Below are 17737 nucleotides of genomic sequence, written 5' to 3'. Positions count from 1 at the left end.
GCACTAACTCTTTAATATGCTTAGTTGCTACGTCTATGGGAATTTTTGCATTTTGTAATACTTTACTCACTAAATTAACTTTTGACAAAAGCTCATACCAAATTACATGGCTTAGTATAAACCCAAATGAATCTATTTGTTCATATATGGAAACCACTTCTACTTTGATAGTATTATCTGATGCAGTTTTAAATAATTCTTTTAGTGCATTTAAAAATTCTTTAATTTGAAAACATACAGCTCTAACTGATTCTATTCTACATTCCCATCTTGTTTCACATAACGGTTTTGGAGTTAATTGTTTAACAAATTTCTCTAATATTCATCTAAAGCTATTCATCTATCAATTATAGATTTAAGGCTGTTACTTCCCCTGTGTATTTGTGTATTACACCCATAAAAGGAATTTGCTATTTTCAAATTGGTGAATAGGACACGGTCAACTAAGTCTAGCTCATTCTTATTGTGATGTGATCCCCCATTATTTCTCATACAGTCTTTTATTGGTTTCTTACCCATTCTGGCATTTAGATCATCTAATATAAAAGTGTATTCGGTTCTGTTGTTATTTGCTGTAGTTGAAAATTCCTTCTTCATTTTCTTCACAGGATTAAATATTCACTGAATATTGCTATAAAATGTTTCCTCTGTGTTTTTAATTGCTTAAGATTCTTCCATTTCAGTATTTATACCTAATTATTTTATTTTTCCGATCTTTACATATCATTAGTATTGTTTCTTCTTCTTGTTATCCTATCATTTTTTTGACCTAGGTTCATTTCTGGTTTGTCTGCCCAGTTTCTATTTGTGTGAGACTTAAAGAGTAATGGATGAGCCCTCTGATTTGGTTACCAACCCATAACAGAGAAAGAGAGAGAGCTATTTATTGTTCCCAGACCAGGCATATACATATTCAGCATTTCCTTAACATTTGATCAGTTATGCTGCTGATCTAACCTTGAAGTTTGCCAAGTGGGTTGTCCCATCCTGTTTGGTTAGGAGAGGCTTATTTTGAGCTTTACTAATCCTTCTAGCATATACTCTATATATATATATATATATATATATATATATATATATATATATATATACGAATATGTAGTCCTACATTGGTTAGCAAAGCTAACCCTCAATTATTATTTCTTGATTTTTATTTAGGTAAACAACGTTGATTATTTAGGTTAGCTTTGCTAACCTAAATAATCAATGTTGTTAACTAATAAAATTTCTCTTTATTTTTTCAGTTTCTGCTTCATTTGGAACAGGAAATAAAATTATGCTAGTGAGGATTATGAATTAGATAAAGATGATCAGACTATCTAAAATCAGAATAAAAAAAAAAAAGAAAGGGGGAAAAATCTAAAATGTTCAGTGTCATGTTTTATATACTAGTTTTCTATTCACTGTAACATAGCTGTAATGTTATCAAGTTTTTTTTTTAAGTCTCTGGACTGTTTTCATTGATATTTTCCTTAGCGAAAACAAAGAAAGTTGGCATGTAAATTATATCCCACAACTATCAAGTCCATTTAGCTACATGGATAAATTCTGTTAGGTTAAGTTGGCATCTACAAAGATCTAGCTTTCCACAGAGTAGGGCAGTACACATCTTAAAAAGTGTACTGTGGATTATGGGATGCCTAAGGCAGCTTAGAAGTCATTTGTCTTCATTGTGCAAATGTCTGTTTGCGCTAAAGAAACACTAGAGAAATCTATGGATAGAATGAAGAATTCTTATCAAGTTTAATATAATATAACCTTGCAGTAAATAAAATGTTTGAAGTGCTTTATTTGCTAAAATTTCCCATTCACTTTTAATATTGTTATTAAAAAGTTAATCATTATAATAGATAAAAATAAAACTTTTCGTCAAAGCTAGTTAAGATGAAGACAAACAATATAAAAAAGTGTGTGTGTGTGTGTGTATATATATATATATATATTTTTTTTTTTTCTCCCTAGGAACGTGAACATCGAAGGGAACTCAAAAAACGAGCACCTAAAATGAAACAGATGAAGGTTAAGACCCTCTAAAAGCAATTTTCAGCATTTTGATTTTATTGCAGTTGAATGTTTATGATTATTGAATGATTTAAGGCAATCATGTTCAAAGTACAGACAGATTTACCTATATATCAATCATCTATGGACAGTGTCCTGAAAGAGATTTTTAAAATGCCTCTAAAATTAATTTATTGACCTTCAGCTGTCCTGATACCTTCAGAGAATTTAAGTCAGTTACAGTTCTGGATATAAATGCCATATGCCTTCTACTTAAAAATAAAATATTTACACTCAGAAAAAAAAGTTGTTTTTTTATTAGAAAATTAGTATTGAAGCAAAGAATAGAATTTAACTACAGCAAATTTCTGAAAACTCCTAAGCAAAGTAACACATACATTGCATTGCTAAAAAAAAATCACTGAAGTAAACTATCCGTTATAACAATGTATATAAATGCCATTATCAGTGGTCATCCTTACTTGCTATAGTGAGTCAACTGTATCAAACTAACTAGCTGAAAAATTGCAACAACAACAAAAAAAAAAGTTTACAGAATTGCTACTGTTTGAATTATTTGCAAAAGAAATAAAAGAAAAAGGTTTTTGTGTTAAAACATGCTGCTTTAGTTAGGAACAAAATGTAAATTAGAATTGATATCCAAACACCTGAACTTTCTCAGTGGACCTTACAATACTGTAGAGTTACTTTTAAGAACAGTTATTTATATTTAAATGTGATTATTACACGTCATATTTGTGAGAGTTCATTGTAGGTTGGTAACTAATTACAAGTAGCCCTCGTATAACGCGGTACTTATACAACATGGTTTCGATATAACGCGGTCTACAAATTGTAGAAACCCTTGTTCAACACGGTTTCGATATAAACACTATCTACAAATTGGAGTAATCCTTTATCTTTTCATATATTTTTCACCATGCTACTTAAAAATCAAATTTTAACTTCGTTAAATTTGTGTCTCCCATATCGCGCATATGGTTATAAGTAGCGAATATATATTAGGGGAAATGCCCTTTAGCATGCATGTACGTCAATTGTTTACCGTATAAAGTGTTTATTGTTGAAAATTGTCTTCATTTTCTGCCAGGAATGCACATTAAAAATCATAAGTATGTTAATCTCAAGCTGAGCACTTTATTTTCTGGTGAGTTACACACAATATGTAATGCTTTTTTTTATGTAACAAATTTATTTTTATAGTAATGGCCACTTAAAGGGCTTTTTCCATATTTTTGAAATCGAAATTAGCAAATCAATTGATGGGGAAACAGATTTAAATGAGGAGGAATTGGTAAAATTAATAGATGACGTCGAACCAAATTGCAGGGAAAGTTCTGCCGAAGATGCTGATTGTGATGAATCCGTCAAAGAATTCAGTTTAAAGAAATTAGCAGAAGGATTGGACTTGGCAAGAAAGTTAGGAAGTTATTTTACAAATATAATCATCCCTCAATGGACTGCTCCGGAAAATTCACGAGAAAATTGGATATTTGTTTAACTCCATATTATGAATTTAATAAAAAAATTGCAGCATAGTGGTAAGCAAAGTCTTATTTCTGACTTCTTGATAACTAAACCAGCCGAAGCATGCAATGAGAATTATACAAATGATTTCCAAGAGATTTCAAGTGATGACGATTAAAAATATGCACTTTATTGTACCTAAAACATTTATGCATTATGTGCAATGAAGTTTGCATACAATTTGTAATTTTTATAAGTTTATGCTATGTGTTTATTTCATAGTTTATATGTTTTCTTAACTTACATGAATTACCTGAATTAAATAAAAATATTTTTTTTGTTAGATATATCATTGTTTATATAATTAAAAAAAAAGATTTCGGAATATAACCCTACTTTTCTTTGTGATCTGAGTCTCGCATAACGCTATTTATATAACGCACATTTCTGTGGAACCTAACATCCGTGTTATACGAGGGTTACCTGTATTTCATTTCTGGTTTCCATAAATTAAAGAACAAAGAGAACAATCACGACAGCTGAAATTCAGAATGATGAATTTTGTGCAATTCAGTGAAATGCAGTACGATATGAGATGTGAAAGAAACACCCACAAAAATTGTAATTGTTTAATTCATTAACAAGCATTCTAGTAGCAAGACTTATACGTTGGTTAGACATAACTGGTAATTAGTTTACGGAATTAACAACGCATATAAAGTATATTAATTAAAGGTAACTTTAATGAATAACTTCTATATTTCGGCAATGTCACATTGCCATCTTCAGGAACATAAAGATATGGTATGTGCACTCAGGAACTAACACAAAGCAAATGAGGAAGAAAGCAAGAAACTAATATTGTTCCTAAAGTCCTAATGGTGCCCTCTTGCGGGCTAATTTGGTAGTCTTGGCAGTTGGGCTGAAGTTCTCATAATGAAAGTCTCCCAAATTTGGGGCAGTTTCATGCACCCAAATTTGTTGAGGTTAGGAACGTTTTTTAGAGCTGCTGAAGATTCTTTGAATAATCTTTCGTATTTAAACTTGCTGCGATGAATTAATTTTGTTTTCTTCCAACGAATTTTATGGTGGGTATCTAAGGCATGGTCTGCCAGCCCAGAGCGGCTGTACTGGTGAAACCGGATGTAGTCTTGGTGTTCTGAAATCCTGATATTTGTTGTTCTGCCTGTTTGGCCAAAGTAGGACAATTTGCAGCTGCAAGGGACCTGGTATACACCAGGCAGGTCTAGGGGAAGTGGCTGGTCTTTGGTGGAGCGGATAAGGGATGCCAACTTTTTATATGGTCTGTAACAGGAAGTAAGGTCATATTTTTTGAGGATATTGGTTATTTTCTCAGAGGTGCCCTGGATGTAGGGGATGGTGATAGACTTGGTGTAATCTTTATTGTGGAGGGGGGGGGGGGTTGTGGTTTACAGGTTTTAGTATTTTTTGGATTTTTTTGGGGTTATAGCCATTGGCTAAGAAAGTGTTGAGGATGTGGTTTAGTTCAATAGTCAGGGCCTTGTCCTCTGAGCAGATTAATTTTGCCCTGTTATATAGTGTTTTTATCACCCCATATTGTTGTGGGGGGGGGGGGGGGGATTGCTGGTGAATGTATCTGCCAGTGTGGGTGGGTTTTCTGTAAACAGAGAAAACCAAAGATCCATTAAGCTAGCAGGTGATTAAATTGTCTAGGAAGGGGAGGGTGTTGTTTACCTCTTTTTCTAAGGTGAATTGGACTCTGGGGTGTTGGTTGTTTAAGTGTGCTAGGAAGGAGTGGAGTGTGTCTGAGCCATGTGGCCAAATAGCAAACACATCATCCACATAACGCCAAATAGTGGGTTTTTGTGGGGCGGAGTTTAAGGCTTTCTCTTCAAATGTCTCCATAAAGAAATTGGCCAAGGTTGGGGAAAGTGGTGAACCCATGGCTGTCCCCTCTATCTGTTTGTAGAACTTTCCTTGCCAAACGAAATAGCCTGAGTTCATTGTGAACTGAAATAGGGCTGAGATATCGGGAAGAAACTTGGCTTGGATGAGCTCCAGGGTTTCTTTGAGTGGGACATTAGTGAATAGGGAGGAGACGTCAAAACTGACCATTATGTCAGTGTGTTGGAGTGTGAGGTTTTCTATACTGGCTTTAAACGAATTCCAAATCCAAAAACGAATATACAGCCCTACAAGAATTGAAAAACAACAAAAAAATAGTAATCGCCAAAGCTGATAAGGGAAGCGCCACTGTGGTACTCAATCAAAAAGACCACAAAGGTAAGCTAAATTCTTTAGTACTAGACCGTACTACTTACCTCCCCATTGAATATGATCCGACCAGCTCTCAGATTAGAACTATCCACAGACTCCTTAAGAAAGTCACTTCTTGGCCTGTGGACGTCACCAACAAACTTAAACCTTATAACTCTAGACCCCCCCCGATTATATGGACTCCCAAAAATAAATAAACAAAATGTGCCATTGCGTCACATAGTGGATGGCATTGATTCCCCCCACATATAAATTAGCCAAACATTTAGCCAAAACGCTCACACACTACACTGGCAACACACCATCACACATAAAAAAAACTCAGCCCACTTTAAAGCCAGTATAGAAAACCTCACACTCCAACACACTGACATAATGGTCAGTTTTGACGTCTCCTCCCTATTCACTAATGTCCCACTCAAAGAAATCCAGGAGCTCATCCAAGCCAAGTTTCCTCCCGATATCTCAGCCCTATTTCAGTTCACAATGAACTCAGGCTATTTCGTTTGGCAAGGAAAGTTCTACAAACAGATAGAGGGGACAGCCATGGGTTCACCACTTTCCCCAACCTTGGCCAATTTCTTTATGGAGACATTTGAAGAGAAAGCCTTAAACTCCGCCCCACAAAAACCCACTATTTGGCTTCGTTATGTGGATGATGTGTTTGCTATTTGGCCACATGGCTCAGACACACTCCACTCCTTCCTAGCACACTTAAACAACCAACACCCCAGAGTCCAATTCACCTTAGAAAAAGAGGCAAACAACATCCTCCCCTTCCTAGACAATTTAATCACCTGCTAGCTTAATGGATCTTTGGTTTTCTCTGTTTACAGAAAACCCACCCACACTGGCAGATACATTCACCAGCAATCCCCCCCCCCTCACAACAATATGGGGTGATAAAAACACTATATAACAGGGCAAAATTAATCTGCTCAGGTGACAAGGCCCTGACTATTGAACTAAACCACATCCTCAACACTTTCTTAGCCAATGGCTATAACCCCAAAAAAATCCAAAAAATACTAAAACCTATAAACCACAACCCCCCTCCACAATAAAGATTACACCAAGTCTATCACCATCCCCTACATCTAGGGCACCTCTGAGAAAATAACCAATATCCTCAAAAAATATGATCTTACTTCCTGTTACAGACCATATAAAAAGTCGGCATCCCTTATCCGCTCCACCAAAGACCAACCACTTCCCCTAGACCTGCCTGGTGTATACCAGGTCCCTTGCAGCTGCAAAATGTCCTACTTTGGCCAAACAGGCAGAACAACAAATATCAGGATTTCAGAACACCAAGACTACATCCGGTTTCACCAGTACAGCCGCTCTGGGCTGGCAGACCATGCCTTAGATACCCACCATAAAATTCGTTGGAAGAAAACAAAATTAATTCATCGCAGCAAGTTTAAATACGAAAGATTATTCAAAGAATCTTCAGCAGCTCTAAAAAACGTTCCTAACCCCAACAAATTTGGGTGCATGAAACTGCCCCAAATTTGGGAGACTTTCATTATGAGAACTTCAGCCCAACTGCCAAGACTACCAAATTAGCCAGCAAGAGGGCACCATTAGGACTTTAGGAACAATATTAGTTTCTTGCTTTCTTCCTCATTTGCTTTGTGTTAGTTCCTGAGTGCACATACCATATCTTTATGTTCCTGAAGATGGCAATGTGACATTGCCGAAATATAGAAGTCATTCATTAAAGTTACCTTTAATTAATATACTTTATATGCGTTGTTAATTCCGTAAACTAATTACCAGTTCATTAACAAGCAGGTACATGAAGACAATGGTCAAAAACTAGAGGTCAGGTTGCCTTAATAAATAATGTGGTCACTTCTCACAGCAATGCAGGTCATACTGTTTATATAAACAGTATCTAGGAATTAAATTGGTAATAACAACACTTACTCTTGGACATAGAATTAAGGTCAGCAGACTTGGCTGACCAATTCAAACATACGAAGTCTGTTCTTGAAGATATTGGTGCACAAGATTTGCTCGATGAGGATGATCATTATCATCTTGTAGGATAAATGTCTCTCCTATTGCACCTGCTACGGATGAACTGGGATGCACAACCTCATCTCTAACGGTTCCACTTACAGGAAACATTACAGGTCGGTGCATCCACCCAGTGAGTTGCTTCGCCAAAACATTGTACTAACTCCATACAGAGCATGCCTAGTAACATTTGTAGAGTAAACTGGTAGTCATCTGTAAACAATACTGACACCCCGATTAATCTCGGATACAGAGCGACTTGCATGCAACCATCTGATTTCAGCCGGCCTCTAGTCTTGCGATACCTTGCTGCCTGGATTCATCAGTTAATTGATGTCTAGTAGGCATATCCAAGAATTTTGCTATCATAAAATGTTGTTATACAGATTAAGTGGATATTGAACCCAACATTATTTCCAAGCCGAATATAGAAACTCTAAGATAGAGATTCTGAGCGTTTCATGCCGATTATATATATATATAGAGAGAGAGAAACTATAAAAGTTTCGGCAGATCCAAGCATAAGTCAATACCTGGTTCAGGCTAGAACGACTCGTAGTAAAGGTGGAGTAAGTTCTGAACACTGTCCTTCGTATTTTCCATAATGTAAAGCATATCCTTGTGAATATGTATGACGCTATACATTATGGAGGGGGGGGGGTCACTACCCCGACCGGTTTCGACCTTTGTTGAGGTCTCATCAGTGAGGGTAGACCCAGATGTAAATACTGAAGTTGAAGTGATGCAGAAGTTATTCTTTACCATATGAGTTGCCAATAGGTGCACCAATATATATATATAATGTTGGATTCAATATCCACTTAATTTGTATAATTTTGTATCGCCGAAGTGAAGCATTTTTGGCTCTTTATCTCAATAAAATGTTGTGTTCTCACTCCAGACACAAAATGGAAAACCACTCCAAAATGCTGCTTTTATGCCATGGCTTATGGTATACTCATTTGTATATAACTTATATTAAGTTATATTTGTATATAACTCAGCATCACTTTTTACATAATGTACCTAACCGTCATATGTCCCCTTCCTCCCTCAAGTTAGCACAGTTATTTTCTTTATATTCTAATTTATGGAAACCAGTGTATTTAAATGCAGGCAATACTGATAGTAAACAATTCCCATATTTTTTGTTTAAATGATGACTGTTATCTGTGTCTTGCTTGAACCATGTTCAATATCCATAATAAGTGATAAAATTAAGAAAAGACCTACCTCAGTTTTACTGAATAGGACCTGATGGTCTTATGGTGATCAATTCTGATCCATTTTTTTATTGTGTGACATTCCTGTGTGTTTGTGCCAACAGGTTTCACCTATGTAGATTTCTTTGCATGAGTCCCATATATGGTAGGTACACTATAGCAATCATCACTATAATGAAATGGCATGCTATAACAAACACAGAAAAGATCTGAGCTAAGTTGCACAGAACTTTAATATATTAAGATCACTATTGCAAGTGCCAAAAGCACAAAACCTTCATGATAGCAAATTGAATGTCCTCAAAATACAGCTGTTTTGGAAAACTTTGTAGGAAGTGGTACATAAAATTTGCGTTTTGTATTAAAACTAGGAGATAAACTGTAGCTGAGATCAGTAAACAAAGAAAATGGTGGGAAATTATAATGTGACACTTCCAGGTAGTCCAAAGACTCATTGAGGGAGAGTGTGCCAACAGCATTGAACGATTAGCCTTTCAACTACTAACCATGCTCAAACTTGCTTAACTTTTTATATGCACCATTAGTAGCAGAGGCTCTACCAATTGACCAGCCTTTGCTTATAAATATAAATATATATATAGCATTTTAATTGGACAGAGACCTCATGGCTGTCTATTATTAAGCTGACTTGTTCACTACTTGTGTCCTCTTTCTAATCAGAAGTGACCAATTATAATGTTCACTAGGTTTTCAGGTTTATCTTTCATTTATTATTTAGTAATAATTTAAGATGACATAACATCTTGAATTTTAAATGTTAATTCTGGATTTCAATACTCTTTTAGTTCTCTTTCTCCCATTTTGTTTGCATTTAGTTCCTGCCAATTCCCTCTCATTATTCTGTAAATTCATTGTTACAATTCTTGCATTATAATAAACTTTCTCTGTTTGCTATACCATTGTGTTAATTTAAATTAACTGAATATTTTCACAGTGTGTGCTCATGTTTAAACCCCCCCCCCAAGTTTTCCATTAGTCAGAAAAGTTCTGGATTTTCATACTCTTCGTTCTCCCATTTTAATTGCATTTGGTTCCTGCCAATTCTTCGTCTTCTGTTATTGATGTATACTTCCCTGTAAATTCATTGTAGCACCCTGCATTAAAACAAATCTGTTTGTTTTAATGCAGCGTGAAAATTAAAACTTTCTCTGTTTGCTATGCCATTGTGTTAATTCAAATTATCTGAATGTTTGCTCATGTTTAACTTATCCCCCCCCCCTCAAATTTTCCATAAGTTAGAAAAGACAGCTGAAAAATTTTGCTAGTACTTATGAGGCGAGACACCTGTTTGACTGATGGTAGCTACAGTTTATATTAAGTCAGGTGCTATTAGCAAGCTCCTCATATGGACTCAAATATAAGAGCAGTATTCTAAGGTGGCAGATGTATAATGGTTTAATAATTAGTATAAACAGAATAATAGCTTGTTACAGTAGACATGTTGCTACCATGAATTTTTTTTTTCTTAACCCATGGGGCTTTGGTTAGGGAGTTTTATAGTGGCAAAGTGTCAGTTTGTTACGGCAAGAATTAATTGTGGTGTATAACCAAAAGGATTATAGTTGAATGAATACAGCCACAGAATCATTAGTAATAAATTCACTTAATTCGATAAGGTTTCAGTCTTCTGCAAAAGCAAGATCATATAGACTGGACTCAATTTGTTATGATTAAACTGAATTATGATTTATTAAGTTATCTAAGGATAATCCTTAAATGTTGAGGGGTGGATCTAAACTTCTTATCACAGAACATTAGAATCAATACCAAAATTTTTTCAATTTAAAATTTTCAGATAAACATATTTCGGTATGCTATAATTACAGGAGTTAATACTAAGTATTAACTTAAGGGGGTGCCTAAGAGTCGAAACTTTAACTCGGAGAAGAACTCCTCATAGCCTTTAAAGGAATGCAGAGAACTGACCAGGGTTTCTGACCTAATGTCCAACCCTCACCTTCTCGTGGTGCACCCTGTTAGGTATCTACCTGGATACTGAACAAATGAGGATGGGTTGGCAATTTGGAATTTAGCTGACCAATGCCATTCTTTCCTATGCCTCTGAATATATCATGTTGTTTATTATTTTAACGGTATAATAGAACACAGAAACTAAGTAAATAATTGATTTATTAACTTGATGCTGATATTTCGCTGGTATTATATTATAACCAGCATCTTCAGAGCACAAAAACACTGTTTGTCACAATACGCGAGACTAAAACAACATGGTGTACATTAACAAAATTGTAGCAGCAACACAAAGACTAGAGTCCTGATTTTGGCGCCCTCTATTTGAAAAAAAAAAAAAAAAAAAAAAAAACGCTATCATATATTGCTAGAGTCCTAGAAAAGTGCTAGTTTTTCCTTAATATGACTGTCTCCCAGATCTTCGGCAAGTTAATACAGCCATATTTGTTGAGATTTGGAGTGTGTTTTAGGGCTTCTGTCGCCTCTAAGAACAATCTCTCTGATTTATATGGGTTTCTGTGTAGTACTTTTGTGTTTTTCCAGTTGATCCTGTGTGCAGGGGTATCCAGAGCATGATCTGCTAGGCCCGACTTCCCATAATGATATTTCCGGACGTATCGTTTATGTTCGCTGATGCGGATATTCACAGTTCTTCCTGTTTGACCGTAGTAGGCTTGATTGCATGAGCAGGGTACTTGGTAGACTCCTGGATGTGATAAAGGAGGAATGCTGTCCTTGGGAGAGCGGATGAGGGTGGCTAATTTGCTACATGGTCTGAATGTAGTGCGTAGTTTATGTTTAATGAGAATTCTTGAGATCTTTTCGGATGTGCCTTTAATGTAAGGGATGGTGACTGTTTTGTTGTAGTTCTCTGTGGTGGATGGTGGGAGGGGTTTCTTAGGAGTGTTTAGTATTTTGTTTATTTTGTGGATTGTAGCCGTTGGCCAAGAAGGTGTGGCGTAAGTGAGTCAGTTCAGCAGTAAGAGCCTTGTCATTTGAACAGATTGCTCTCGCTCTATGGATTAGCGTTTTTAATATGCCATATTGTTGAGAAGGATGATGGTGTGATTGTTTGTGTAAGTATCTGCCTGTATGTGTGGGTTTTCTGAAAACTGAAAATGATAAGGAACCATCTGGGAGACGTGTGATGAGTGTATCCAGAAAGGGCAGACAGTTGTTGGCTTCCGGTTCCATAGTAAAGTGGATTTTTGGGTGTTGGCTATTTAAATGTGCTAAGAATGTTTTCAATGTCTCAGGGCCATGTGGCCAAATGGCAAGCACATCATCAACATAGCGTAGCCAAAGTGTTGGTTTGAGAGTGGCTGTATTGATTGCTTGTTTTTCCAGGTGTTCTATGTAAAAGTTGGCTGGGGGGGAGAAAGGGGGGAGCCCATGGCTGTCCCATCAATTTGTTTGTATATTTTCCCTTTCCATGTGAAATATCCTGCATGTATTGTGAATTTGAATAGTTCAAATATATCAGGGGGGGAAGTGTGACTTCAGTAGATTGAGGGTTTCTATTAGTGGGACATTTGTGAATAGTGAAGTGATGTCAAAGCTTACTATTAAGTCTGAGCTTTTTAGGGTGAGGTGTTGTAAGATGCTTTTTAGGTGTGCTGAATTTTTGATAAAGGAAAAATAAACAAAATACTAAACACTCCTAAGAAACCCCTCCCACCATCCACCACAGAGAACTACAACAAAACAGTCACCATCCCTTACATTAAAGGCACATCCGAAAAGATCTCAAGAATTCTCATTAAACATAAACTACGCACTACATTCAGACCATGTAACAAATTAGCCACCCTCATCCGCTCACCCAAGGACAGCATTCCTCCTTTATCACATCCAGGAGTCTACCAAGTACCCTGCTCATGCAATCAAGCCTACTACGGTCAAACAGGAAGAACTGTGAATATCCGCATCAGTGAACATAAACGATACGTCCGGAAATATCATTATGGGAAGTCGGGCCTAGCAGACCATGCTCTGGATACCCCTGCACACAGGATCAACTGGAAAAACACAAAAGTACTACACAGAAACCCATATAAATCAGAGAGATTGTTCTTAGAGGCGACAGAAGCCCTAAAACACACTCCAAATCTCAACAAATATGGCTGTATTAACTTGCCGAAGATCTGGGAGACAGTCATATTAAGGAAAAACTAGCACTTTTCTAGGACTCTAGCAATATATGGTAGTGTTTTTTTTTTTTTTTCAGATAGAGGGCGCCAAAATCAGGACTCTAGTCTTTGTGTTGCTGCTACAATTTTGTTAATGTACACCATGTTGTTTTAGTCTCGCGTATTGTGACAAACAGTGTTTTTGTGCTCTGAAGATGCTGGTTATAATACCAGCGAAATATCAGCATCAAGTTAATAAATCAATTATTTACTTAGTTTCTGTGTTCTATTATACCGTTAAAATAATAAACAACATGTTCGACGAACACATAAGTCTGTCCACACGTCTGAATATATCACTTGATGCAATTGTAGATAGTGTGAATACCTTCAGGTGGAAACTTTGTTTATGTTTGGTAAAAGAATTAAGCAAGAATATAGATGATGAGTATAACTTACTTTATTTCTTATCTTTTTTTACATTATTTAATGATCATATGCCCAACAACATTTATAATCATGCTATCCTTTTTTGGCACATTATGCAATAGTCCTGACCACCCTGACAAATTCCTGGAATCTGTTAAAGTTAATGTTAAGATTTGTAGTGTTCATTTTTTTTTTTTTTTCATGATGTATCTTTAATTTTTCTCTATTCTTTAGTATGCTATATCTTTAACATTTTCACCCTAACACATCTCACATGACTTCATGTCAGTTCATGTTTGGTAAATTTTGTATACATCTGGTTTTTTTCCTCTAGAGAGGAAAAAGTAAATCAGCTGATCAGAAGTGGTATCTTAACGTTATTTTGTTTCAATTTGATAAATTCTGAATGGTTGCCTACCAGTGTTTCCAAATGACATAGAAGACTTGCATTTTTGACCATCTTTGATTGGTATGGTTTTGTTTCTGCTTTTTTAAGATTTTCTGATTTTTCATAAAAAGGAACATTGAAATACAGCTTTTGGTCACAACATGCGTAAAATTTCTATATGCAAATTTGCAAAGCACTCACTTCTCCATGGACACTCCAGAGTAGTACTGTTGACAACTCCGAACTGACACTCAAAAGCTGCTACACTGAAAAAAGGATTGTTAGATAGAGAAGTGCAAAAGTTACACAATTAGTGATAACTGATTTTATCTGCATAATAGTATATAAATCAAAATGTTTATCAACCTCCCATGAGTAGGCAGGGGTGGCTGCAATTCACTGCAGAGACACATTCGGTGTGTGAGAGAGAGAGATAGACTAATCAGTTCCTAAAACCTTAAATTTTTAATTTAAGCTTTTGAACCATATCTGGGAGGGGAATGCAGTTAGGTCTAATTTTTCATTCCTCTTATTCTTAATGCAATGCATCAAAGAATCTATGTAAATTATTCATTGTTCCTTCAGGAGGAACCAAGGATTAATTTTGCATATTTGGAAGTCTGATACAATCTTTAAATACCACACTTATGCAAACAACCATCTGAAAACATTACTCCCAAATAAATGATATACACATTCTGTTTACACATTCATAAATGTTAATGGTTTTTCAGATTAAGTAATATTCTTTGCATATTTCTTTAATTAGACCCAGAAGCCTAATTAAAGAAATGACCCTGATTAAAAACCCTGAGATACTAGCTTCATTTGCCACTAAGTGGTAAATGAATTTAGTTACCTGTTGGGCAATCATCAGCCTGCTTGATTGATGACTGAAGTCTTTAAAAGTTCCTAAAAGGTCTCTAGAGCAGGATTTTTGGATTATCTAATCTTTAGCCTGTCATTAAAATCTTACATAAACGCTTTATTTATTATGTAAATAGTTTTTTTTAAACCAAGTTTTAAAAAAAATACTTGGTATCTTTAACGCCTTACTTATTATGTTCATTTTTTACAGTTTTATGTATGCTGAGAGAAAAATTTATTAATAAGGAATATATTTTTGTTATATGATAAAGTAATCTTAAAAAATGTGTGTTTGCATTTATTAATACAAACTATATGCTTAGTATTACCGGAGCCACCAGGTGATTAAGCGGTGGCAATATTAATGGAGACTGAAATGTACTTATAAATAGTTAACCTGCTTACCTGTGTTTAGGCTATGTTGATTCTCATTATCATGTTGTTTCAAGAAATTGGCAGCACAGAATAGATAATAACCTCGATATGATAAAAATAAAGGGCTATGATTGCAAATGAGTCGATGTATAGACTGTGTAGAAGGAATGGATGAGAGTTTTGGAATGTGTGGAGTGAGTTTGAGGGAAATTGGATTTGCATAAGAGGGAGGCTACACCTGAATGCGTTTGGTATCAGGAGTCTTGAAAAACTAATAATTGATATGAGTCCTAACACAGAATCAGGGAAACTAAATTATAAAGGGAGGAATGGTGAGAACGACAATGTTATATAACTGTGTTAATGACAGAATTGGCTTTATCGTGGAAATGTTGATGAGGACAGCATGATTTTGACTTTGTATTCGTTATAATAAATTTAGTTTAATCTTTTATCCAAGTGTGAGCAAACAAAGTTTGCGCCTGAAAATATCTTCAGGACTGGGGTAAGGTAGTACAACACCGGCAATTCGTAGCAAAGGTGAACCAAGCTAACATCACTCCTATCTCAGTATCTCCCATAATGCAAAACACATCTCCTTGCTCCACCTTTGCTAATAGTTGCCCAGTGTTGTACTACCTTACCCCAGTCCTGAAGATTTTCAGGTGTAAACTTTGTTTGCTCACACGTGGATAAAGGATTAAACTAAATTTATTATAGTCTAACCAAGTGAAAAATAAACTTTCAACATCTTTCTTTAATCCAGAGTAATTTAATAAAAAAAGATGGCACACCTTTTGTCAAATCCTATAGGTAAAGATGACCTCCCCATTGCTTCTGCCTGTTAAAATAAAAAGCTTATTAGCTCTTTATATTTAAGTAACTTAATGGTTGCACCTGTTTGGAAACTCGTATAGCAGAGTATAAAGTTCTTTTCGCTATACACTTTGGTATTAATTTGGTCTAGCTACTCACTGATGAAGCCTCAAAAAAGGCTGGAACCAGTCTGGGTAGTGACCTCCCACCATCATAATGTAATAACAGCATACATTTCCTAGGAAATGCGTTTTTACATTATGGAAAATACCTAAGAATAGCGATCAGCACTTTACCACCTTTGCTGTGAGTTGTCCGGTATTGTACTACGTACTAGGGTCACTTGCATTGGCTCATGCTAGTGATCGTCAATACTTTATAGTTTACTATATTCGGCATGAAACTCTGATTCCAATCTTTGAGTTTCTTATTCGGTTTTAAAACAATGTGGGATTTAAAACCCCTTAATTTAAATAATGTTTATATCACCGAAATGAAGCTTATTAGCTCTTTATATTTAAGTGAATTTATTGATCTATTGCAAGACAACTTTCTCAAGCAGCATGCAAAAGAAGGAACTCGAGATCAGAGTGTGTTAGATTTAATTATAGTGTCAGAGGGTGTTTCAGTTAAAGACGTAACTATTCTGCCTCTGGTTGATGACAAGTTATCATGCAGTGTTCACTTGGGAAGTGACTAAGTTTATGAATGTTCCATTCAGAAAAGTTTACACGATGAACTACAAAGCAGGAAATTATGACCAACTGAGAAATATACTGAGTTCAGAGGAATGGGATTGGTTGCTGGATGAGAAGAATATCAGCAGTTGCAAAGGAAGCATTTAAACAATACTTAAATGATGCAATCATTTAAGTATTGTTTGATATCAGAATGTGTCCCGAGAGTTCGAAGAATAAATAGGATAGGAGGCAAATGGATGTGTAATCTTATTAAGCATGAGATTCGTAAGAAAAGATTACTGTGGAAGGAATACCGTTTGCATAAGGACGATGTCCATTATGAAAATTATAAGCAGCAGGTTAGAAAAGTCACAACTGTTGTATGAAAAGAAACTGACTTTGCATGCTAAAGACAACCCACAAGAATTCTATCGAAATGCTGCAAGTAAAAGAAAGAATGAATATTAAAGTAACTCTTCTAAATGCAGATGGCATGAGGGTAACAGATACAGAAGAGGTTGTTCAACTAATGAGTGCCCATCTTGTTAAAAGTTATCAACCTGGTGTATGCAACACTGAGCTCACTGCTACCTCTTCACTCGATGAAGAAACTTGGGTGTACGAGGTATTAGAGCTGTTGCACAAACTGAATAAGAATTCAACAATAGGGACTGATGAGATATCAGCACATGTGCTAAAAGAGTGTTCAGATTAGCTGGCTATTCCTTTGACCAGGATGTTTAATATGAGTCTCAGAAAAGGGAAGATCCTGCAGGAATGGAAAGAATGTATAGTAATTCCATTGCACACGGGTAGTGCAAAGAACGATGTATCAAACTATAGAGCAATCAGCATTTTGGGAGTGGTGGTGAAGATTCTGGAAAAATTGGTTAGGGCTCGCATTTAGAAATGGTTTGACAGTGAATTTCTACTATGCAATGAACAACATGGACTTACTAAGGGAAGGTCATGTTCTATAACAATTGAACAAGACAGGGGCAATGGAGGCTTGTGATACTTTTGGATTTTGCTAAGGCTTTTTGACAGAATACAGCATGGTAGACT

The 17737-nt window shown here is 35.8% G+C and overlaps 1 protein-coding gene across 2 annotated transcripts in view; it reads left to right on the top strand.

Annotated features, from left to right (window-relative positions):
• The window catches only part of LOC150105508 (PAT complex subunit CCDC47), a 300186-nt gene extending 297879 nt beyond the window's left edge, over positions 1-2307 (top strand). For both annotated transcript variants that reach the window (XM_090394850.1, XM_090394851.1), the window contains exon 12: positions 1963-2307. In XM_090394850.1, the coding sequence (XP_090250976.1) occupies positions 1963-2034 (72 nt within the window). In that variant the 3' untranslated portion in view covers positions 2035-2307. The remainder of the gene's footprint in view (positions 1-1962) is intronic.
• Positions 2308-17737: the final 15430 nt, after the last annotated feature.

The sequence above is a fragment of the Typopeltis vanoorti genome, chromosome 6, assembly GCF_054136105.1.
Source record: "Typopeltis vanoorti isolate ZY-2024b chromosome 6, IOZ_Tvanoo_1.0, whole genome shotgun sequence".
In the NCBI taxonomy this organism is placed as follows: Eukaryota; Metazoa; Arthropoda; class Arachnida; order Uropygi; family Thelyphonidae; genus Typopeltis; species Typopeltis vanoorti.
This window is presented reverse-complemented; position numbering and strand designations above follow the sequence as displayed.